Source organism: Diplodia seriata (assembly GCF_021436955.1).
Source record: "Diplodia seriata strain FDS-637 chromosome Unknown scaffold_1, whole genome shotgun sequence".
Lineage (NCBI taxonomy): Eukaryota > Fungi > Ascomycota > Dothideomycetes > Botryosphaeriales > Botryosphaeriaceae > Diplodia > Diplodia seriata.
Window position 1 is genome coordinate 3,985,173 of NW_027117308.1, and position 24,481 is coordinate 4,009,653.

Here is a 24,481-nt window from a genome sequence, read left to right on the forward strand (position 1 = left end):
CCGAAAAAGAGGGCAGACCATGAGGCGGGGAAGACTAGCCGGTTAATTGTACAGTACGCTTTCCAATGAAGAGTCAAGAACGAAGGGGAAAGAAGAGCAAAGGCCCAGGCGCCTAGACCCTGTCTCGTCTCACCCGAGAAGGGGCAACCACTCATTCCTCTCTCCGTCTTAGCGCCCGCCCTTCGAGGGGGCAAAGTCACCGACCGACCAACCAGCTCTCCCGCCCTCCCGTCTTACTTACATATGTCGCACCGCCTTCAGCCCCCCCTCGCCCCTCGCCCCCCCCCGCCGTACATACGCTGATCCATGCAATGCAGTCGCCCTTTCTATAGATGTTCGAAGTTGTTGCTCTTGGCTGGGGCCGGAATTGCTTCATTGGGCGGCGTGCAGCATGGGGGCGAAGGCCGGCTGGAGCTAAGGAGGATGGGGGAAGGATACGTCTACTTGTTGGCGGAACAATTCGTCGCCTTCCCCTTTTTCCTTTCCCCCCCTCCTCGAATCTTTGGGCTGCTTTGATAACGGGACAGTTGCGATTTGGGGGGTATAAGGCTAGGTATGCCAGGATGTAAAAGGTAGAGAACAGCTTGCGCGTTCGACGGTTTTCCTTTTTCCTTTTTTGCTGCCGGGCGCAAGTGGCTCTCGGATTATGCAGGGATGTCGGAAGAGACGAGAGACTACTTCGAACGTCTGGCTCACTACGGCCGTGCAGAATAGGGCGGTCGGCTGGGATGGGTTGCGTATGAGTGATCGCCGATTGGGTGCATATGCACATCTATACTTGCTTACGGCCGTGGCAGAAGAATGACGACGCAGGAAAAGGATCTCGCCTTTTCCCTTTTCCCAGGGCAACGTCAAAGTCGAACGTCTGAAGTCGTACGGCCGTTCTTCAGCGTTCCTACTACCTAGGTGCGGAGGAAACACCGTCGACCGTTGGGCCGGGTTTCCCCACACCAGAGCGTCTGGATCTGCGTGGTTTTGTGGGTTGCTTACGGCCGTGGTGGAGCGAAGAGCCCGCAACATGGTCTCACTTTTCCACAGGTCAAGGTCGAACGTCTGAAGCCATACGGCCGTTTTTTGCTCCAGCTGTTCTTACGGAGAAGAGACGGTCGAGCGTTGAGCCGGGTTTTCCCCGCACTCGAGTGCCGCACATCCTACTCGTGTACGGCCGTGGCAGCCGAAAGCCCACGCGAAAACCGTCTTTTGATTTCCCTTGCGGTGAAGGAAACATTATGGTTGAACGTCTGAACCCATACGGCCGTTTTCCCGGCCGTTCCTGCCGTTGTTGCGTCGGCTTCCCCCTGGGTGCTTAGATGTTTGTTCACGAGAGACACCACCAGGCACATGCACCATGACAGATGACACATGCAAGCCGCAACCCGTCTCAGGGCTAACATCACGTACAATGCATTTTCCACAGCATCACTTCTCCCACCGAATGTCTGCACTTCCTACGGCCGAGCACTTAGTCAGTACTGAAGATCGGGGCACCGCGGGGATGGTTCCATAGCCTCGCACGGATGCCAATACTTCTGCAGAGGACGCAAAAGACCAACTTCCAACATGGCATTCCATACGGCCGACGGGCACAGCGGACACGGCGACTCATGAGAGGTGGTACGGAAGGACAATCGTCACCCATGGCTGGCTCTACCTACGGCCGAACCGTATACCGCGTCAGGATCTGCCTTTCTTGGCGCGGCGCGCGAACCGCTCGGGGGTTCTCTTTCTATGCACTGTCGTCCAGATCGACGCTGCTAGTGCAAGCGTCAACCACTCCGGATTGATAATGCGGGTGGTGGGTGCACAGCACGACAGTGTGGGGGGGATGCACGGTGGATGGTGTGTAAAGGAGACAATAGATCCGAAAGCGCCCGACAGACACCGCGTTGATGATCACGCAGACACCGCCGTGCGCGTTTCAAAAACGTCAATCCCGCCTCATGCTGTGCGACATGGGCGACAAGCAAGTTGAATTGCGAAACTGAAAAATTGGGCCACGCGACCATTTCTGTCTTCCGCCATTGCTCCAACACCATTGCGGCCCACAGTGAGGCAATTGCACGTGATGAGGCACGTCGCGATATATAGCCATTGGAGCCCAACAGCAATTCGGCCCTGTTTTGGCTCCTGCGTCGAACAACAAGAGGTGCCATCTTTTCTCAATCATCTTTATTCTCCCCTCGCGACAACTCGATTATGTACGCCCCAGACCAACAATTATGAACAATACCAGAAGGTGAACGGAACCAATCAAAACTCAGAAAGGATGCAGCCGGCGAAACCCTAGCCCAACAACAGAAAGCAGAGCCCCATGTCATCAAACAAGACTCATAACAACATCGCTTTGAACGCTAGAGGAAACGCTTCGACGCTCGACCGCAGAAACCCCTCATCTAGTTTGCCGTCGAGGTATACGTGCCAACTCCGGAAACAAAACTCCGTTAGAAACGCCGATCCCTCGCAAAACTCCAGTCCCTTCTACCGCGGGAGCCAAAACGATGGACAGAAACGAACATGAAACACAGTATTCATCGTGGCCGTACAGCATCATGAAACCGCTTCGTTCCCAACGCCGCCAACCCTCCTTTCAGTATCAGTAATTTGCCTTTTTGTTTATTTCGTGTCGTCCTCTTTCATCTCAACGAGTCTTCCGTCGCCAAACTCATCACTTCGTTCAAGGTTCCTCCTCGACGGTGATGCGAACAATCTCTTGCTTCCAGTCCTCAGTCTCCGCAGGCATCAGGCGGCACTTCGCGACCGGGTTCACGTGCGTCTCACGCTTGTTCTCGCGCTTGATGAACGGAATCTGCGCCGCGGCGACAAGGGCGATCAGCGCGCTGACCCACCAAGGCAGAGCGGTGAAACTGTCGTGAGCGCCCGCCCCGTACAGCAGACCAGCAATCGGAGAAGCAAGCGTGCGGCATGCGGCGCCAGTGCTTGCGGCCAGGCCGTTGATCTTGCCCAGCGTAGAAGGCGATGGCGAAGCTTCTTTGATGAGGATGAGGAGGAGCGGATAGGCGAGGATAGAGAAGAAGTTGCGGATAGTGAGGCATCCGTAGATGGCCGGGTAGAGCACGTCCTCGGGCAGGATGACCAGGTACGGCACGATGAAGTAGGCGATGGGGTGGCCGACCGTGACGACGACGAAAAGACGCCACACGCCCATCCAAGCGGCCATCAGAGGGAAGACAACGGCTTGGATGACCAGGGCGATGATGCCGTTGACGCTGAGAATCAGACCGACTTGCTGGATTGTCATGCCTAGGCCACCGGCCAGTGGGAGGGTAAGATCCTTGATGTGGTGGGCACGATGGTCTTGCAGGAAGATGGGAAGGAGCACATCATAGGTCATGCTGTGGTAGGTGAAGATACCAAGAGCAACGACGAGCATCATGATGTTCTTCGTGAAGACTGAAGTGGAAGCCGACGAAACGTCGGTGCCGTCGGCCCTAATAGTCCAGGTTTCCTCGCGCTGGACATCAACGCTATCAAAGGTGCCGTATGACTCGGTTGCCAGATTGGCAGCCGCGTGAGCAGTGGCACCAGCAGTGGGCATGAGAGGCGTCTCTGCATGGGACTCTTGCAGGTCCTCGGCAGTGCTCCAAGGCTGCATATCCGGGTGAGTCTCCTCCAGGAAAACGTAGCCAGCAATGATGGATCCGAAAAGCATAAGGGCGCAGATCAGGTTTGGCAGGAGATAAGGGAACTTGTCGAAGAGGGAGCCCTCGGGGAAGAGAGCGGGGAAGTTCTTCGAGGGCTCAGCGAAGTATCCGCCAATGGAGGCTGCCGTCGTCAGCACGACATCTTCACATGCGCGACAGGAAGTACTTACGGCCAACGATTGTTCCGACGGACCAAACGAAGGGCATAACGGCATATGCGCGCGCTGGACCAACATCAGCATTGTTTTCCGCATCAGGAGCAGGTTGCAGGACTCACGCTCATGTTCAGGCTTATGAACGATCTCACCAACCATGGTCTGGATGACACCGATGTTGCCGTTGAGGATGCCGCCGAGGGCCCTTCCGGCCAAGGCGACCCAGAAGCTCTGGGCGAAACCGACGATCAGGAGCGAGAGGAGGGTGCCAGCGCAGCCCAGCAGCAGAACGGGCTTGCGGCCAATGCGGTCGCTCAGGCCGCCCCAGTACATGCCGGTGAGGGCCTCGGCCAGGGCGAAGGCCGAAATGAGGATGCCCGAGTAGAAGGCCGCATTGTTCTCGTCGGTGGCCTTGTAGTGGAGGACCAGCTTCCAGGCATAGGGAAAGATGGAGGTGAGAGCAATGGGCTCGGCAACTCGGACAAGTGCTGCGGAGGGTCAGCGCGGGCGAGACGAGACGGGAGAGGCGGGAGACGTACCAAGCACAAAGAGCTGCGAGGTGGGGAACTTGCTCGGGTCGCGAGGATATCTTCTCTGGTGGGTAAGAAACATGTCTCTTCAACTCAGTTTTGATCTTACGGTTATGCCAACGCGCAACCGAGGGCCAGGCTCTTGGACTGATTTATACAACACAGGAAGAGCTTGGCACGTGTCGACGCTTGACGGGGGAGCCTGCACAACGACGATGAATCAACTCTTGCGACGATTGCGCGATGGCAGACGGAAGAGAGAGGTGCAGGATGGGGGACGGAAGCGGACGCTGGTAGGCGCTCAAGGTTTTATCCTTTGCGTCCAGGCAGGCGCCACCCGGCCGAGCCCCGAGATCAGCGCCGTGCAAACGCGGTGCGAGGAAGCTGCTTGGCCTGTGCGTGCCATGCGCCAGCCTGCCGGTGCTGATAGCGGGAAGCGGCCACTCTGGCCAGCGCGTCTCCCCAACACCCCCGACGCCGAACCTTCACGAATCCGGGGTCAGCAGATCGCGCGCCCTCTGCTCCGACCGCGCCAGACACGACACCGCCGGCGAGCCTCTGCGCCCCCATCGCGGCCCCAGCACAACTGCAACTGCAACTGCTCGCACAACGGCCGCGGGACGTCACGGCGCTGGGGCCGTCGGTCGTCTCCACGCAGCAGCCGAGCGTGGCCTTTGGGCGGCCCATGCCCATGATCTCCCAGTGTCGAGCATCCAACGGCAGTGCCATGTCGTATGCCGTTAGCGCGGACGAGCATTCACCGCAGCGCGTCGGCTGATAGGACAACCCGATGTCGGCTGGGGCCTCGCCTGCATGGAAGGCCTGCCCGTGCAAGTCCGTGCCCGCTCCGCCGCCGGGCCAAAAAAGACGACACGCCTCGACAAGACAACGCACCCCGCGAAAGTAGCGCGGGGAGGCTGCCGGACGCGCCATTTTGCGCGGTTGCTGAGGTGTTTGCGGTGGCAGTCATCTGCCTCGTCGAGCAGCGCAAAGGAGCGGTCTGCGTGCCGCCGCTCCTAGCCCGTGGTTGCGCACACTCCACCGGTCTTCTCGTCGATTTTTTTGCCTGCTCCGCCGTTGGTTGGACGCCTGGCACGGACTGCTCCCTGACAGGTGCGAGCCTGCAGCCGACAATCGCGTTCAGGCGGCAAATCGACCCGATGCGCGCTGCAGAAGTACCCTCCCGCTCCAGTCTCACCTCACCACAGGCCATGTTTTGCCATGTGCGACCGGCTCCCCTGCCGTGGCTCGATCAATGCTGCCGTGCGCGCGCGCGAAGAGCCGCAGGCGCATGCAATGCCGGTGCGCCGTTCTCGGCTCGGCCTGTCCTGTCTGCATCCTCCGCACCTCCCTGCGCCAGCCTTACGGTTCGGCTGACCACGGTTCTTACTCGGTACAATTGTGCTGCAGGGTGGAGGGTGGAAGGCTAGCGAGGGCCTAGCCAAGGTCGACTGCTTCGGAAATTGCTCTCAGGATGTCCTCCCCTAGAGAGGCAGCGCGTCGCATGCCCTGCATTGTTTACCCCTCACTCCCGCACCAGCCACGCTCGACTGTGTCCGCCTGACATCGGCGATCTTACGGGAGAAAAAAGGAAAGAGATGGTTCCAGGCACGCTCCAGGTGGTGTGCTGCTCGCGAGTCACATAGCGCTTGCTCACCGCTGATGACTCCTGCTGCGGTCCCCATATGCCGCGGAGCCGCTTGACGACAGGTTGAGATAAGAACGCGATTGTCTGGTAAATTACGCTCCAGTCCGTGAGTCCGCTTCCTTAGCGCTGAACTAACAAGTAGCTTCCGGCCACGGCGTCCGGCCATCCGCGGGCCCCTACATACTACCGTCCCTACTTTTTAGCTTCGATCGTAGCCGTCGCCTCATCTTTCGCTGCACGCGCGCTGTTGAAACGGCGATCCATTCCAGCACGCGACCGGTATCCAATCCGGGGCAGAGTTCGCTCTGCCTTAAACCTTTCTCCAACATTCCGCATTCGGCAACCATCCGGTGACGCTCCCGTACCTGGGTGCTTCCGCGATCGCGGAATCCTACCAGGACCTAGCGCATGCTTCCCCTTCCCCTGCGTTTGTGCTGCACTACCCGGCTTGCCTTCTGTGCCAATGTTTGGACTTGTCAACCTTAGAGTGCGACCCGGTTCTGACAACAGAACTAACCTGGTGCCACCTATCGCTCGCCATCGCCCGTTTCCACCGCTCTGGCAGCCACAGATGTAGAGAGTAATTCATTGGTGTAATCGTAGATCCACTTCAATCTGTTCGGGATGTTTGTTCAAAATCGGTTCGAATCTTGTCGAATATACTTTTCATGCTTGCGAGCGAGTCTTGGATAATGACATGCGCATGCTTTGTGACTTGGAGGTACAGACGGGAGGTTCTCCAATCTCCACTCCTCACTTGAACCCTAGAAACTATGGAATTACAGCAGTCGCGAATCGCAAAAGTGATTTGACCTGTCGTTGAATGCACTCTACTTTCGTTTGTAGAATTCAGAAATTCACGTGTGTCCGGACGTTTGCTTGACGGGAGAAAGCAGCAGCATCCATGACATCGAGGGGCAACCCATTTTGCAACTCACCGTGGTGCTTTTCTGACGGCAACAGCGCACTATAGCACCCACCGTATCGTTCATACAAAGCCCATCTTCATGCATGTGGGTGCTAGACATTGGTTCATCTCACGCTTCATGGGAGACATGGTCAAAATAAGTCAACTAAAGGTGGCTACGGCTTGGATACGCGGGCTGGATCGCAATAGAAGACTGCGGACCAGAGGTTCGACTGGATGCACGCTTCCACAAGGGCGGACCTCCACCTTGGAGATTTCAGAAGGTCCGGTCGACTCAGCCACACTCAACGAAAAACGCGGAACCGATGCCGACGGTAGCGAAAACGATCCGAGGCGTAGCGGGACGAGGCACAGCAGGCTTGTGGCTACGGTCGTGGCGCCGTTGTGCGCAGGCAACCGCGAAAGCGAGAATGCGACTGGTCGGGAAGCTCGTTCCTCGCGTGCACTTAGCGCGGGGGTTTTCGATGCCATCACATGCAAAGAGTATTCGTGGCCGCAGCCTCCGCTCCGCTGCCCGTTCGGCAGCGGCCATCGAAATCTCGCCACGTCGCACAGCCACACATGACGCAACGGGGCCACGACGTCAACGTCTGGACGATTCCCTGGCGCCTGTGCGCCTGTGCACCTGCCCCCGCCGCCCCCCAGCACTTTACCCACTCCTAGTACATAAGCCCACCGACGTCAACATCTCTCGCCGCCTTTCCATCCGCATCTCCTCTAAACCCACACTCTACACACAGACTTCTCCACACAAACTTTCCGATCTTCACCAACACCGCAACAATGGCCTCCGTCCACGTTGAGAACATTGCCTCTCAGACCACCGAGAAGGAGGTCCGCGACTTCTTCAGCTTCTGGTACGTACAGCTCCCGCCACCTGCTCCCGTCAAGCGTCCTCGAAGCTGACCCCGCTCTTTCACAGCGGCAAGATCCAATCGCTTTCCGTGACCCCCCTCAATGAAGGCACCCAGTCCGCGACCGTGACGTTCGAGAAGGAGACGGCCGCGAAGACGGCGCTGCTGCTCGACAACACCCAGCTGGGCCCCGCGCAGGTCAAGGTCACGTCGGCCAAGTCGTTTGAAGAGCTGGCCGGCGGCAAGGGCTCACCCGAGCAGGGCGAGGCTGGCAAGGAGGAGAACAACAACATCCCGCAGGAGGACAAGCCGCGCGGCCGCATCATCGCCGAGTACCTGGCGCACGGCTACGTCATCAGCGACAACGCCATCGAGCGCGCCCTCGCCCTCGACCAGCAGCACGGCGTGTCGAACCGCTTCACCACCGCCCTCAAGTCGTTTGACGACCGCTACAAGGCGTCGGAGAAGGTCGTCGCAGTCGACGCTAAGTACGGCGTCTCGCAAAAGGCCGGCGCCGGCTGGCGCAGCCTCAACTCGTACTTCGACAAGGCCCTCGGCACCCCCACCGGCCAGAAGCTGCGCCAGTTCTATGAGCAGGGCAACAAGCAGGTCGTCGATGTCCACAACGAGGCTCGTCACCTCGCGGACCTCAAGAAGCAGCAGCAGGCTCAGGGCGCCCAATCCACCACCGGCGAGACTAAGGTGCCCACCGCCGAGGAGGCTCAGATGGAGATCGTTCCCGGCACCGACAAGACCAAGTGCAACTGCAGCTCCGAGGCCGGTAAGTGCCCTTGCGAGCCTGGCAAGTGCGCCTGCGCCGGTTGCGGAAAGAGCACCGAGGCCGCGGCTGCCTCGGCCGCGGCTGCTGAGAAGGTGTAAATGAGAAGGGAATAGGTTCCCGACTGGAGGAAAAAGACGGGCATATTGTGATACCCAAACGTTGTTGAGAACGGGGAAAGTTGGCGGTTTGGTCGGTGATTGAGGCCATTGCTCTGATTCACGGACGACTCGATGTATTCTCTTTCGTCCCATTGTTTTCCCCTTGACACGGTTTCTATTCTTTGAGAGCGTGACGAATACCAGCAGGCTTTTGGTTTTCCCCTTTTTGTTTCATTCCATGAAGCGGCGGTCATGAGTTTCGTAGCTGGGAAGGAATATGGAATTATCATCATTTCCCTTGCAATCTACGTGCACTATGACGTGACCATTGCGGTAAAAGTCGGCCATGACGGAATTTTATTTCGTGTTGCGCCTGATTACTGGTTGCTTTATGCTCTGCTAGCGCTTACTGTTGCTGTCTGCATTGTAGTGATATATTATTGGTTGATGGACTACAATTTCGCTTAACATCAAGTGTTATTTGCCAGGCCATTCAATGCAACTTTGCAGGCCGGCAGAGGAAACCGCAACAAGACAACAACGAATGACAGGACATCAAGAGAATGAAGAAAACGCAGACCTCATTCCAGCTATATGGAGCATCGACAACTATCTAGTTCCTCTCATCCTCCGCAAAAGCCATCAATCTCTGCGACGCACTAGTCATACCACCATCCATCCGCACCGTCCGTTTCTTTTCCGAGGTTTCCAGTACAGGAAGAAAAAACACACACACACATATCCCAATAGGCCGCCGTCATCACCTACGCCGCGCTTGCACTCCCCTCTCCTCCCCCTGCCGCAGCGGCGGCGCCACCACGCCCACGCCCTCTGCCACCTCTACCCCTCCCCCTGCCACCGCCTCTCGATCCCGGTCCACCTCCCCTCGACCTCCTCGCCGGGGCGGTGGCGGCCGACTTCCTTCTCCCTTTACCCTCTGCCTTCTTCGGCTTCCCCTTCTCTTCTTCTTCCTTCGCCTTTCCTTCCTCTTCTTCTTGCTTCCTCGCCATTTCCTCCTCTTCTTCCTTCGCCTTCTTCCGCTCCTCTTCCTCCCTCGCAGCAGCAGCAGCGGCGGCGACGGCCGCGGCGGCTGCGGCGGCGGCCTGTTCCGCGGCCCGAGCGCCTTCGGCCATGTCCTCGTTGTCGGAATCGTCATTGATTTCTGAGAGCTCGCTCTCATCGTCGGCAGAGTCGTGGATGCTGGCTGGGGCCGTTGATGTTGCGGTGGTGGTAGTAGTCGGGGGAACGGCGAGGGTGGTGGTGGAGGGAGTGTTGACGGTGGGGATAGTAGCAGTAGGTTTGATGGAGAAGTCTTCGGTCGAGGCTGAAGGAAGTTCAGAGGATGGTGATTGCGGTTTGATGTCTCCCACTACGGTGGCGGCGGACGACGGCTGGCTCGTTGGGGGTGGAGCTTCTTCATTCGCCTCTTCCTCGTCTTCCTCCTCTTCCTTGGCCGTGACAAGCGTATCGTTTTCGTCATCGTCTACGTCGGGTTCTTCAAAGTCTTCTACGTCAGCGGCATCACCCCCGCCGTCGCCCTCATCGGCCGTGACCATCGTGTCGTCGCCAGCGTCGGCTTCCGGGTCGTCTTGTTCCGTGATGTCTTGTTCCATGATGTCTTGCTCCGTAATATCTTGCTCCGTGGCGTCCTGGTCGTTCTCAACGTCGGCCTCGATCTCCTCGCCATCCCCTTCACCCTCTCCTTCGTTGTCGCCTTCCACTTCGCCTTCGCCTTCGCCCTCCACATCCGCGTCCGCTCCGGCGTCCGTAGCATCCACGTCCATCGCATCGCTCTTGACCCCAACCTCCGCACCATCTACATCCGCGCCACCTACTATAGCCGGAACATTCGTTGTAGCGCCCGAATTCTCTGCATCGCCCGCCAACGGCAGCGCCGTAGGTCCAGACGCCCCAGCCATTCCCGCACCCTCAGCGATGCTGGGCCTCGCCGGACTTGCGCGGATCGGCATGTTCGTGACCGGCGTTGTGGGGGCGACGACTGGCCTAGTGACGGCCGCGTCTGCTTTACGCATGAGCTCGCGACGACCAACGCCTTTTGCGCGCGGTTTGGGCACGGCAGCGGCAGCTGTTGCCTCGGGGATGGCTGCGGGCGTGGTGGTGCCCGTGGTTGGAGCTGTTGTGGGGAGGGTGCTGTTGTTCATGGACATGACGCCGAACGCGCCGGCGGCGGCAGCTGTTGCTGCGGTCGGTGGGGGCTCGTTCGCACCGGCGCCATCTAGATTCATGATGTTTTGCATGGACATCATGTTTGTGCGTTCGTAGGTTGGTGCTTGTGGTGGAGCAGGAGCTGGGGCAGGGGGCGCTGTGGGTGGTGCAGGCGGTTCTGGTTCCGGTTGGAGAGTTGGAACCACCTGTTGGTACAGAAGTGCGTAGGTATCGCCGATTAAGTCATCGATGAGGGTGGCCTTCATAAGGTTGTTGTTCAGGCGGCGGAGCTCCATGGCCTCGCGCAGGACGTCGAGGACGCCGGACTTGGTTTCGGGGTCATGGCACCAAGCTTCAAGGCGTGCGGCCGCTGAAGTCCATTCCTCATGGTTGATTGACTTGAAGACGGCGTCTTCGTGGCCTTCCGGAATCTGTCCTGCGCGTCGGAGCATTTTGAGGTATGCATGACACAGATTCTGCCACAACTTGGTGTGTTCGAAAAACTCGTGGTTGCGCCGCCTGACCCTCTTCGCCAGGGCCTCCATGCCTGCTCTATCGTTCGTCTCGAATAGCAGCTGAATGAAGAACTGGGTATAGCGCGTTGTGTAGACAAAATGCCGACCCAAGCGTTCGTACTCCGGCTTCCAGACCTGCAGCTGCATGGTCTTGGTGAAGACCTGCTGCGAGAACTCGGTCTTGGCAGTGAGTGCGGCCATGTACTTGTCTGCGGGCGACGGATCCCCATAGTGGATGTGGGCAGCTCTCGCGGTCATCCGATGGTGCCAATTAGACTTGTCTGCAGAGCGAAGCATTTTAAGAACTTTTAGGACATAGTCGTCCCACTCGTCGGGGTTCTCGGAGTCATCTGTCGAGAAGACGGGAACCTGCCTGGCATAGTGAGTGGCTTGGAGCTTGGAGCTTGCTTCTCCAGGCTCAAGCTCCCTTCGTTGCACCAACTTGTAGAGAATGGACAAAAGCTTGTAGTGGGGCTCAAGGATGGGCTCTCCACGGCTTCCCTTCTTGCCTGGAAGTTCTTCGATCGCCCTTGTGAAGCATGCCACAACCTCCCCGACGCTTGGGCGGGTTCTCGGCTGGATCGTGCCCTCTTCGGCCTCGTGCAGCTTCCATAGACATTTCCCGAGCATGAAGTGGGACAACCAGTTGTCGGGCCTCCTCGCGATGGCTCTTCTAAATAGACCGCTGGCGAATTTCCAGGCAGCTACCGGCGTCATGGGTGCAAAAGGAACCGACCTCATCACCTGATGGGTGCTGAAAAACCGCTCTTCGGTGTCTTTGAGCGCAAATGCTTGCATAGAGAGCGGATCACGGGAGGATGAATAGATGCGCATGCCGAAATCAGCGTAGAGCTGCGCCATCTTGTTGGTCGTGTCTTCCGAAGCGTCGGCGTTCCTGATGGCTGTCGCAACCGCCATAGAGTAGCAGTGTATGGCTGTCCTCTGATGCTGGACGAGCTCTGGATCGCCCTTGTTGACCTTTTCAGCGGACCACGCCACCATCTCATCAATCTGGTAGTCATATGCTTGTGCCTGGGAATACCACGTCTCCCATCTTTCCGAGTCATACTCTAGATCCTGCCCAAAGAAGGCCGACGCGATGTTGATGTCTTCTGTTGGCACGGGCGCTTGTCGCTTCTGATTCTGAGACCTGAACCTGTTCAGAGCAATACTTCCCATCAGGAAGTACCAGCCTCGCGCTGCAATGCGTGCATTCTTCACGGGTATCGGCTTGGTCGATAGGTCGCCGACGCCAATGACACATCTGTAGAGGTCCAAGGGATTGACGGCGGACTTGATAAACGAGAGGTACTTCATCTTGTTCAAAAGCAAGTCTTCGGCGCCAGAAGGTTTCGTACGCGCCAAGTACCCATGGACAACATCAATGGTTGATCCGAGTTGAGTCTTGTGCAGATCCTTAACATTCACCTTCCGCGCCTGGTACATGACAAAGTCAATGATCTTGAGAGCCGTCTTCTGGTCCATCATGTCGTGATCGCTTGGATACTCCGTCAGGTCCTCGGCGTTGGTAAAGCAGAAAAGACCGTAAAGATCATAGAGCACTTGGCAAATCACCGTGTCTCGGGTCTCGATGTCGGGAATGTCGTCTGTCTTGAACCATTTCAGGAGTTCGTCCTTCATCAAGCGTAGCAGCGCTTTAGTGGACGCGGAGCAGAAGCCACGGATACCGAACGCGTAATGGACATGGCGGAGGTATTCGAATTTATCCTCGGTTGGTTTCGAGAAGTGTTGACTATCCTGTGCCATAGCGTCGCAGAGAAGACGCCATTGCAGCAGCCAGCCACGTACCATGGTGTCGTGCAGCTTGCCCATGAACGCAGTAAAAGCTGAGTTGAACCGTCCCTCAAATGTTGGCTGAGGGATCTGGCCCACGCGGATCAAATCCTCGAAGACGGTGACGGTACTCAAAAGCCACAGGAGTTCCCCAATCGCGTTCAGCGATGAGCGCATGTGGGTCTCATCAATGCATTCGAATACATTTTCAACTGTTGCAACCTTGAGGATTCTGTCGAATATTTCATCGATGATTTTGATCGACTTGAGTAGCTCGGCAGATCGTTGCTCGAAACCAGCTTCACTGTAGGCGTCACTCTTGATGTCCCTGACCAGGATTTCGATACTCCGAAGGTAGCATGAGACGGCCTTAGGCGGATAATCAATTGCCTCATATGCTTGCCTCAAACGCTGCCATAAAGACAATCGTAAAGATACGTCAGCGCTCGAGACAAAATGTACCATCGCTTTCAGTGGCGAAGGTCGGGCATCTTGGCTTGCATCGACAATGGCACCGTTTTCGTCAGCCTCTGGAGTCATGGCACCGTCTGTTTCTTGGCTATCGCCGACTTCGGTCCGGGATGTCGGTTGGGAATCGTCCTGATCGAAAGATTCAAGGATCGGTTCAAGACTCTCAATGACAGATACCGGGTCTTGTTCATCATGCTGGAAGACCTTCATGAAACAATCTTTCATGTTGATCTTTGTCAGTTCACGCTCGGCAGCCTCGACAGAGAGCTCCGGCATGACTGCGTTGTTGGGTATGTAGATAGCAGGGCCAGGCAGGAGATTAGCAATCGCCTTCAGCTCCTCGATGCAGGTAACAACGTATTCCTGAGATACATCATCAGACACGCTCAGGTGAAAAGTTGATGTCCAAAGGTGTCTGAAATCCAGTTCATCGATGATGGAAGTTCGCCCGTCTGTGGCTCGGTGTGCCATGGCGTCTCGGGCTAGTCTTGACCACCTTTCCAGCCTCTCTCTTTGTAAAATCTGGGTGGATACGTCAACACTGCTCGTTGGATGCTTGATCAGTGAATAGACGTCGAGGTGAAGTTCGAAGATCGTCTGAGCCATCTCAATCAAATGAGTGTCCTCCTGGCTCACGGGCTGCCATTTGCCTGCTGATTGCTGGTGCAAGATCCGTGTGTCAAGGGCGAACACCTCATCGTGCATACGTTCGAACAAAAAATCGTCCACGTTGACCAGGGCCTGCACAATGATTCGCTTGAGATCGTCAGACCACAAATGTCTCATGTAGCTTGATCGGGCGTCTTCAGGATCAGGGAAAGCCCCGGGCCTGAGCATGCTCTGGAGCCACATCCACATGAGTTCTTTTATCGGCCTGCCTTCGGTGTCCGCAAGTGGCGGCCACTTGAACAGGCAATCTGAATCGAGAATGGGTCGGTTCGCTTTCTCAGAGCCTGATGACTTCGTGTATCCGAGGAAAGCGTTGAGCCCGGCTTCGCGAGAAGCGCTTCCTAGCATGTCGATCGAATCGGGGCCCGTAAGAATCGGGACAGCCTGCGGAATAAGCTGTTGAAGGATCCTATATAGGTCTTCAGCAGCTGTTTTGAACCCCGACTCTTCCATCTTGGTCGAATCCGTCCGCTTGTTGCGCAACATGTCTCTCACGATCTTCGGGGACTTCAACCCCTTAACCTCCAGCTTCGCCAGCATGTCTCCGACGACCTCATACAGCCAATCATCAGCCTCGTGATATTGGCGCAACTCGTCTTCCACATGCTGCTGGGACGTGTCTGCTGTGGCAACAACACTACCCAGATTGGCATCGCCAATCGATTCACGCGCTCGGATTCGTTTGCTTCTTCCACGTCCACCCTCACCAGACTCCGGTAGACCCGCTGATTCTGTGGACCTTTTCCGCGATGACGCATGTGGCCGGTCAGGGGTTTCTACAGAAGCCCTTTCGCCAATTTTTGCATTTTCTTGGTCTGCTTTATCTTCACCGGCCTCTTTCATCTCCGTGTCTTCAGCCTTCTCGTCCTTTTCTTCCACATTTACTTGCGCTTCGGAAGACTGTTTAGCTTGGTCCGCTGAAGGTTCTACCGGCGCGGTATTCGTCGACACTTGTTGGGTCTCGATGGTGTCGTTTGGTAAATCAGAGAGAGCCAGCGTTACGAGTATCCCTGGACCTGGATCAACCAGCCGTTGCTGCTCCTGAAGGAACTCGTTCAAGATTGCGTCGCCCAAATGTGTCCAGTCAGATTTGATGGGGCTCAGAGGGATGTGCGGTGAAGGACGACTTAGAGCTTGTTCCAGAGCTTCACGTTGCTTCACATCCCCTGGTAGGGGGGCAAACGAGAATGGAGCCAATCGCCTCTTCAATGCGGCGGATAGCTTCCTTCGCCTCAGGTCGGAAAGTGGTTGTTGTAGCAGTGACAAGTTGTCCTGCAGTTTTTCCACAAGCTCCCGCAGTTGTTGCCCAGCGAACCCTTCTTCGAGACCAGGAAGACGCATGATGCTGTCCAGCCCCTCGTCGTCGCCGTCCAAGACTGCCTCTAAGCAGAACCTGGTTATCCTGCTGCTTCCGGTAAGGGCGGCAACTGAAGCAGTGCGCGCCCACAGGTCCAGGTCTGAGTCGTCTTTATCCAGAGCCTCGGCAAAGTAGCGAAGTGGAACATCCACAGCCGCGGTGGACGCAGCAGCATCTAGCACGAGGAGAGCCTGCTGCCGCTCCCGTAGACTGTGCTCTACCACTTCCAGCATGAATTGACCGTGGTTTTTGTAAGACAGGTGTAATATCTGAGGAAGGGTGTTAGGTGCGCTGTCTGCAGCACCACCCAGCTGGGCCGGGCCAGCCTCATGGTCCTCCTGAAACATAAAATCATAGTCGGGGTCTCCGTGGAGCTCGGAGCGACGGTATTCGGAAAGCGACTCGGCGTATTTGAAGATGTCGGAATCAAACAGGGCTTTGTATGCTTCGATGGCATCGCGATAGGACTTGGGTCCTTCGGAGTGGTATTTGAGGGCGGTCTGGTAAAGCTTCAAAGCTTCCTCGATTTGGATTTCCTTGGTATCATCAACCTCCTCGTCCGACTCGACGTCCGACTCGATATTGATAGCTTTGAACATAGACTAGCATCAGCGCGTTAGCTTAGAGGCGGCCTGGTCCGGTGCGTGCGCTGACCATGGTGGCAGAATGCATGCAACGCAGCTAATTTGTAAGTGAGAGCTGCCGGTCTGCGCGAGCTGCGGTAATTGCGTACGCGGTGTGCGGTACAACGATTCGGTGACGTATTAAGCCATCAGATGTAGCGGGACGACAGCGAGAGGAAATGCGACAGTGAGCGCAGCGAGAGGAGGTGGGACATCGGCGGTGGGCGTGGGTGAAGTGTCGCGGGCAGCTGCGACGCGGCGGACACTGCGGTGATGCAGCGCGACAGGCACCGGCATGACTCGCGCGAGGCGGGCTGCATGAGTCAGGTTGGCGGCGGCATGTGGCAGGGCTGGGGAGAGCGGCTGCCCTGCTGCGCTGCTGCCGGCTGAAACGTCAACGACCGGCCGGAAGCTCAGGTGCGGTCGACGATCACCACCTCCCACCAGACCCGTTCTCTGTCCGACCCGCACGCCGCAATCTCGTCCTCCCCGGCTGCCGTCGTTACCATCACAATTGATGCTGCGGCGCTAATCCAGCATCCTTTCGCATCGGCCATCCACCATGGTTCCCCAGCCAGCAGTCCCGGAGTATGTCCCGCATTTATTTGTCTCTGCATCTGTCCCCTTATGGACTGGATGCATGCCCTGTATACCCGCCGGCGCTGCCTTGGCTGGTTCAATTCCTCGTCGCATGCCGCCGCCCCTCCGCTCTCTTCTCGCGCGCTGGCCGTGGCCGAGGTGCTGACGTGTCTTTCTTGCCCAGAATCTTTGAGGATGAGATCCAATCCGTCGTCGACGCCCGCACAGAAACGCTTCAGTCGCTGCGGGAACTAGGCCCCCCAGATCTCGTCCATCTGGTCAAGCAACCCAAAGGCACCACGAACAAGGTGAGAAGGGATATGGCATCCTTGGCCCTCATCCGGCGGACTCCCTCTAAGAGATGGATTAGGTTGGCGTATACCACCACGTAACCGGCGTCGACGCCTCCTCTTCCGCAAGCTTGGCCGCCTACATCAACACTCTTACCTACAACCCCAATGACAAGACGAACAAGGTTGTTTCAGGCTTATACTGGTAAGGCTGGAACAGGCACATTGCTGAAGGGCTCGGCTGACGTGTTCAGTTGCTACAATGCCTTCTCGAGGCTGGATATGCGCGTTCAAGTAGCCATTCCTGGCACAGTCGAGAGCTACTGCATCGACGAGCGCGGCGAGAAACGTGTTGCTTCGGATGAGTTATGGCTTGAAACATACCTCTGCAGCGTCCTGCGCGCCTACTCGTACGCAGATGACGGCACAGGCGATACGATCAAGAGAATAGTTGGCGTCCGCAGATTCAACCCCATCACAACCACCGAGTCCGAGCATAAATTTTTGGACGCTGCCGAGCGCTTGTTCTTCAATGGATGGCAACTGGGCTCTGACCCGGAGATTCAGGTCCCAAACCTGGTATCTAATCATTTGACTACAGGTCTTTTGAACTACATCCACACCACCGGTCGCTACGCATCTGGAATCAACCTCTTCGAAAAGCTGCGCACCCGGGACCCGGAAATCGCGTCGCTGCTCTCCCACGTGTACATCTCGGCGGATGAGGAAGTCAAGGCAGTACGACTGCTGCACGATGCGATTCAAGAGCTTCCCATGGACTACTCTCTGCTCGACTGTCAGGCTGAATTCCTCAACCGAAAGAATCATCCGGAACTAGCGCTTGAAATTGCCAAGAGAAGCGTCATCTCCGCTCCCAGCGAGTTTGGTACGTGGGCAAGATTAGCGGAGATTTACGTCAGTCTCGAACAATGGGATATGGCCCTCTTGACGCTCAATTCTTGCCCTATGTTCACCTACCAGGACAAGGACGCACCGCGCATGCCGGAGCCGCTTCGTGTTTCTCTCCCTGTAATGGTTGAGAGTGTTTGCGACGAGATTGACGACAGTGCAGGTGTCCCTGATGTTGACATGGTGCATCCTACATTGCGCAAGTTGCATGCTGCGGGATTCAAGGGCACTTTTCTGAAGGCATACATGCTCCTCACCAAGATCACCAAGAAGATAGGGTGGGACCAGTTACTGCGGATACGGAGCCAAGTCTTCGTTATGGAAGAGGAGTACAGACATGAGAGGCAGACGGTGTCAGCGCAGCCGCCTAGCCGCAATGCCAGTACGAGTGCCATTCGGTCGCCAAGCCCGCGGCCGAATGGTCATGGAGAAGTTGAGTTGGCCGGCGAGAATGGTGAAGCGTCGAAGCCGGATGGAGAGGCGGCCAAGTCGGATGAAGAAGCGCCCAAGCCGGATGGAGAAGCCAATAGCGAAGCCGATGGTGCGGGCGACTCCTTGGAGAGGCCGGCAACTACCGTCGCTTCAGAGGAAGTCAAGGCTGGAAGTGACGAGCCAGATCCCTCCCACCAGTCGTACACGCAATTCCAGAACAAGCGCCTGTGCGAGCGTTGGCTGGACAACCTTTTCATGGTCCTTTACGAGGATCTGCGCGTCTACACCATTTGGCGGACGGAGATGGCCCAGTACCGCCAACAACAATTGGTCTACAAGAAGACGGCCGAGGAGTGGGAGATTCTTGGAGAGCTCGCAGAACGCCTGCATCATTTTGACGAGGGCATCGAGGCGTATCAAGCTTGTCTGAACATTCGTTTCTCACCGAAGGCGATGCGCGGCTGCCTCAAGATGTTTGAGCAGGTAGCAGACGTGAGGGCTATGCTCGGAGCACTCATCCGTCTTGTCTGTTGGCAGTACAGGTGGTACTCTGAGGTGAGTTCATCTTGATCGATGGACATGTACATGCATTGCTAACGAGCCAAAACAGTTCTCTCCCCCGCTGCTCTTCACCATCCGAAGGCTCATTGAGGAAGAGGGCACTCTCAAAGTACGCAGCATTATCCAGGGCACAAGCCTTCCCCAGCATGTTCTGGAACTCACACATCAATACACGGCCCTGGTGGCTTCCTTCCGCAACCCTGGATCGGAGTAATGGGCATTCTCGACAATGGCGCGGAGGACGATGGCAACGACACAATGGGCGGGATGTTGAATTTCTGGCATGATTTTGCGCGGCTGGGCACTTGGGCTTGGACGTGTTCACGAAAAGAAGATACCTTTGCATGGAGAATATGTGGTCATCACAGGTGCTATGTTATTGCTTGTCGCACACGGCAGTTGGCATGGACTTTGGCATGCCAGCTAGGCTCTAGAGATGTAATTGAAAGACCGAGCAATCATTCTCAGTTACTCGTCCCTTGATCGGCCAGTCGCGTACAATTAACGCTTGTGATTCGATAGAGTTGGGGCTCGGGTGTGCTGTGACGCGGTGGCAGTGGGCAAAATCCGGGGGAGCTCTTGCCGAAGGGAGCTCCGGCCCGCAGCTTCCCTGAACACCAAGGTGGCTTCATCAACTCGCACCTTCCTGCGGCGATCACAGCAAACAAAACAACCTTTCGCCAGGCCTCCACGCCGCCAGACACCGACACTATCGACACAGCCGCCACTCGGTAACGCAACATTTCACTCGCCAATTTCGACCGTCGATCCTTAATCACTCCATCGTGCGCAAGATCCTGCCATCTCGGCCCACCGCGTCCCACGCAAACCCGTGCTGTACGGAAGCTGCTGCGGATACCCACGCCCAGCCAGACCAACCCGCCCAATCAACACTCATCACAACAATGGACTCGTTGTTGGGGCCCCTTGCCGGCATGCAGCCGCGACAGGTCGCGCTGCAGGTACTGAACTTTGCACTGGTGCTGAGCACGGCCTTCATGCTCTGGAAGGGCCTCTCGGTTGTGACCGATTCGCAGAGCCCCATTGTCGTCGTGCTCTCGGGATCCATGGAGCCGGCATTCCAGCGAGGCGACCTCCTCTTCCTATGGAACCGGGCAAAGGAAACGAAGATCGGGGAGGTGGTGGTGTACAGCGTGAAGGGGAAGGATATTCCGATTGTACACAGGGTTGTGAGGAGATTTGGTGGCGGGTGAGTTTTTCTCTCCTTCCACACTTGTGCTGTCGGGCAAGATACAGGGCGTTGGCCTTGCATGGAACGGATCTGCTAATGCTGTGTGCCAGGCCGAACCCTCTCCACCTTCTCACCAAGGGCGACAACAACGTCGCGGATGACACGGAGCTTTACGCGCGCGGCCAGTCCTTTCTGAACCGCGAGAACGACGTCATTGGCAGCGTTTTCGCCTACATTCCCTTTGTGGGCTATGTGACGATCCTGCTGAGTGAATATCCGTGGCTCAAGACGGTCATGCTTGGCTTGATGGGGCTGACTGTCGTGCTGCAGAGGGAATGATTGACCTGGCTCTTGGACTTCTTGCCGGCCAACTCTTTACTGAGCAATGGGACCAGGAGAACCCAATTGCACTTTCGGTTCTCGATGATCTCGATAAATTAAACCCACTTCAACTTCTTTTTGTGTATCTTATACTCTGCGGTCCTATCATGTACCTACACCAACGCTTCGTCGTAAAAAAACCCCTCCAACAGTACGGAAACCGACCTGTTTGGCCGGACTCGTTTCATCGGCGTGGTAGGGCTCTCCGCGACTGGATTGGTTGTCTCCGACGTCGACTGAGCGCGTCTCTACACCCTCAGCTACTCAAAGCTCAACAGAGCTGGGTCGTTGGACAACCGAGGCGTACCTTGAGCTATCTTTATGTGCAATACTTCCAGGGTCTTCTCAACCGGTTCAAACGCTACGTGATTGGTCCCATCCTCCGATTAAATCATAACCTGGCAAGCACTCATCTGACTCGCCTTCAGACATCACGCCTCCAGACTTGCCTGCAGCTGTTATGCCTGCTTTCACGCCTCATTGTTAGCTTACCGCTGGTACACATATTACTTGTCCTTGGTCATATACGGCTGCTACGCCTCCTTATTCGCCTACAGGAGATATACGTACTACTATTCGGCCTAATGTTACGCTTCCGGCTTCACGCACAGATTCTATCCTTCCTGGCCTCTCCGATCCGCCTGCGGCTGTTCCAGCTGCTGCTCGTTTGATGCACTTCTATGGCCCTACCATCGTTAAAAAAAAAATTTTTTGGGGGGGGGGGGGGGGGGGGGGGGGGGGGGGGGGGAGTGCTGCAAATCCAGTCTTCATCTTTTCGGTAATGATACCTCATACGCTCACTTCTTTTGTTCTGAAAATGTTGCCTGGCTTTACAGAAGGATTGGAGGTCATTGCACCGGCAGAGGAGGCTGAGTTTGACGTTGTCTCAGTGCACAGTACTAGACACCAATTGATAACTATCAACACCTCCACACTTTTTCATTAAATCATGCTACCGTCATGCGGGGAACGAGCTACACATGCCACCCGCAATATTGTATATATTCCAACAACAATGGGGTTGAAAAAAAAGGTAAACAGCCTGGCCCGAGATCGCGGGTTCAGCTGGCTCCCAACCCCCCAAAACTTATCACGAGCCGGTTAACAACAACGACAAAAAAAAAAGGCAAAAATAAATGATATCCATGCGGAAGGCAAGGTTCGAACTGTTTGCAGCTTGTCAGCGCCTCGTGTTGCATGGAGGTGCCCTCCAATCAATGACATACCTCGCGATTTCTGCTTTGGGAAAGCAGCGCCTTAACCACTGCAAGCCAAGGTGACCGTTAGCATTATGATTTTTGGTAGGAAGAAGAGAGTGGGAATTGTAGGTCGGCTTACCTAGGCCACTCCCGCCAGATGGATGCAGGAACAGATTGTTGGCAGTGTTAATAAACCAGTCGTTTTTCCTCTTGCATATTTTGTGATGTGTTTCAGGGAGGCGCGTTTGCATGATGTCAGGATTGACTGTGATAAGGTGTGACCCTGCAGCGTGCCGTTCCGCTAGTTTCTGCTTGCATCTTGCATATCGCGTGAAAGAGTTGCGGTGAGTGTGAAGTACATGGGAGGGACTTCCTCTTTGTTGTGCCCCTCTTTCGTATTTGGCCTGTGGTATCGTCTATACCTGTTGAGAAGTTTGGCATGACGCCAGCATTTAGCTCTGGATGTGATGCAGTTATTTCCAGACGAGGAAGCCGTGGTGCTATGGATATGATATTTTCAAGACTAGTACCGGAAGAAAAATATGCTATGCGCCGTCTATGTTGTGCATGCATGTCCTGGAACAAAATTGTGCTGTTCAGTCATTTACGCCATTCGTTGTCCTGCCTAAATCGTAACTCGTTCCCTGGATGACCCCTGATCCGACATGAAGCACTGTTGCTTTCTTTTTCCATGCAGGGTTCGTGTCAAACAATCTCACGCCAACGCCATCAGCCTGTTCGTAAAAAGTCGCCCGGCACGGGTGCCATCAAGACGGTCACCACCCCTCAATTTGGAAGTCGAACCTCCGGTCTTCCTCGCCACCCTTCACCGGCCTCCCTTCCTCGTCATACAGGGTCCTCTCCACGAAAGTGACCTTTCCCTCGCGGTCCACCAAGATCACCGTCTGCTTCTGCGTGCCGTAGATGCCGCTTGTCGCGCTAACCGCCTCGACTCCGGTAGCCGCGGCCACGGCGTCGGCCGGCTTCTGGGTCATTTCGGCATCGTGGCCGATGCCGGGGATGAAGATGCTGTTGCGCAGCTGGCCCAGATACGTCTCCCACTCCTCGCCGTTGCGCTGGCGGGGCATCGTGTCGGCGCTCAGGACGGCAAAGAGACGCTCCAGCAGCGCATCCTGCGGCTCGTCGCCGGCGGCATCAGCGTCGACGGCGGCGCGCAGGCCGGCCTCGCCCTGAACGATCTTGGGCCACGACTTGTCGCCGTAGTGCGAGTTGCTCAGGGCGTGGGTGGCGCCGGGCTCGCCGGCCAGCCAGATCAGGCCCTTGACGTCGGGCGTACGGTTGGACACGACGGCTAGGCCGCCCTTGTCGTGGCTGGGGCCATTTCCGTTTGTCGTCGCGGCGGGATCGCGCTGCTGCTTCTTGACGACGTCCTGCAGGCGGCCATACAGCATGCTGAAGCCGCCGACGTGCTTGAGCGTGCCCTCGTCGACGAGGCGTTGGGCAAAGTCGGCGGTGGTCTCGTCCGAGGCGGGCGGCGTCTTGAGCCAGGCGATGGGGATGGCGCCGCGGCTGCGCTCGTCCTGGATGACCGCCGCGGCGTCGTCCTCGCGGAAGTTGGTCAGCACGGCGATGCGGCCCTGGCGCGTGATGCCCAGCCAGGTACCGTGGACGGGCCGGTGCAGGTCGTAGCCACCCAAGACGTGCGAGTCGGGCTCTGCCCACCACTGCGCGGGGGCGGTGGGGCGGTGGAGATATTCCTGGGAAGAGAGGGTCAGCTAGGGGTCCGGCAGGAAGCTAGGGCATGACGCACATCGCGGTTGTTGAGGAGGATGAAGGGGTACCGCGGGTGGGCGGTGGTGATGATGGCGATGCACATGGTCTACAGGCAAATGAGAGCGGCGGACGATGATGCAATGCAAAAAGCGCTTGCCGGATGCAGCAGGTTTCGTCGGAGCGTAAAGCGCACTGATATAGACGCGGAGCAAAGCACGCGGGAAACGACAGCGGGATCGATCTACGCACGATGTGGACAGACCTCCCACGGCCGCGGTGGTTGTTGAGGCTGGCCTCCGGCCGTTGACTGACGTGGAGGCCGGGCATTCCAGGGATCGATCTGCTGTGGCGCAGGCCGCGATCCCTAGCCACGCAGCCCTACCGCTGTGCTCCCAGGTCCTGGAAGCCCGTCGGAGTCCCGAGGCAGCTGCTCTCTGCTCTGCTGGCGGGCCGCCTTGAACGACCGCGTGCACTGCACGGATAGCCGCTATGACGAGAGAGTAGCGCTGCGCCCAAGACGGCGGCAGACCTGAGACAGGCGGGACAGCCAGACCCCTGCCGGACACACAGTCGCTTTCCGTCGGCTGTGCGCAGAGTCAAAGACACAGCGCCACCGGCGCACACGCGACCTTGTGACGGGGTAACGTGAGTGCTCAGGCCGGACTCCGCGAACCGCAGACCACGGTACCGAGCCTTTGCTGGAGCCTGCCGCAAAAATAGCACGACGAGGGCGGAGTTCCGGGCGCGGCTGGCCGGCATGCCCAAGCCCCTCCCGCGCCGATTCGTAGGGCCGAAAAGCGAGCTAGGGTAGCTCGCCGCGGCGCAATGCGGGGCGGGCGCTCCACCGGGCGGTGCCGCCTGAGAGAGTCGCATTGCTTTCTTTCACCTCCGTCCCAGGCTTCTTCTCTCGACATCTCCGTCTCCTCGCCTGCCCCAACCCACTGCGTTTGGGG

At 57.0% G+C, this 24,481-nt stretch overlaps 6 protein-coding genes across 6 annotated transcripts; 3 read left to right on the top strand and 3 right to left on the bottom strand.

Annotated features, from left to right (window-relative positions):
- Positions 1–2,674: 2,674 nt before the first annotated feature.
- On the bottom strand, positions 2,675–4,429 carry SLS55_001152 (uncharacterized protein; the record flags this gene model as incomplete). Its single annotated transcript, XM_066772648.1, has 2 exons — positions 2,675–4,305; positions 4,357–4,429. The coding sequence occupies 2 exons, from the start codon at positions 4,427–4,429 to the stop codon at positions 2,675–2,677; spliced, it is 1,704 nt and encodes a 567-aa protein (XP_066637927.1).
- A 3,277-nt stretch (positions 4,430–7,706) lies between these two features.
- vip1 lies at positions 7,707–8,656 on the top strand (the record flags this gene model as incomplete). Its single annotated transcript, XM_066772649.1, has 2 exons — positions 7,707–7,780; positions 7,846–8,656. The coding sequence occupies 2 exons, from the start codon at positions 7,707–7,709 to the stop codon at positions 8,654–8,656; spliced, it is 885 nt and encodes a 294-aa protein (XP_066637928.1).
- A 764-nt stretch (positions 8,657–9,420) lies between these two features.
- HIR3_1 (Histone transcription regulator 3) lies at positions 9,421–16,285 on the bottom strand (the record flags this gene model as incomplete). The annotated part of the gene is made up of 2 exons (XM_066772650.1): positions 9,421–16,230; positions 16,283–16,285. 2 exons carry the CDS (start codon positions 16,283–16,285, stop codon positions 9,421–9,423), a joined length of 6,813 nt encoding a protein of 2,270 aa, XP_066637929.1.
- Positions 16,286–16,813: 528 nt separating this feature from the next.
- BUD7 (bud site selection protein) lies at positions 16,814–19,236 on the top strand (the record flags this gene model as incomplete). Its single annotated transcript, XM_066772651.1, has 5 exons — positions 16,814–16,839; positions 17,015–17,138; positions 17,201–17,325; positions 17,375–19,016; positions 19,072–19,236. The coding sequence occupies 5 exons, from the start codon at positions 16,814–16,816 to the stop codon at positions 19,234–19,236; spliced, it is 2,082 nt and encodes a 693-aa protein (XP_066637930.1).
- Positions 19,237–19,927: 691 nt separating this feature from the next.
- SEC11 (Signal peptidase complex catalytic subunit) lies at positions 19,928–20,553 on the top strand (the record flags this gene model as incomplete). The annotated part of the gene is made up of 2 exons (XM_066772652.1): positions 19,928–20,232; positions 20,325–20,553. 2 exons carry the CDS (start codon positions 19,928–19,930, stop codon positions 20,551–20,553), a joined length of 534 nt encoding a protein of 177 aa, XP_066637931.1.
- A 2,017-nt stretch (positions 20,554–22,570) lies between these two features.
- Positions 22,571–23,567, bottom strand: SLS55_001157 (uncharacterized protein; the record flags this gene model as incomplete). Its single annotated transcript, XM_066772653.1, has 2 exons — positions 22,571–23,512; positions 23,562–23,567. The coding sequence occupies 2 exons, from the start codon at positions 23,565–23,567 to the stop codon at positions 22,571–22,573; spliced, it is 948 nt and encodes a 315-aa protein (XP_066637932.1).
- Between the last annotated feature and the right edge of the window lie 914 nt (positions 23,568–24,481).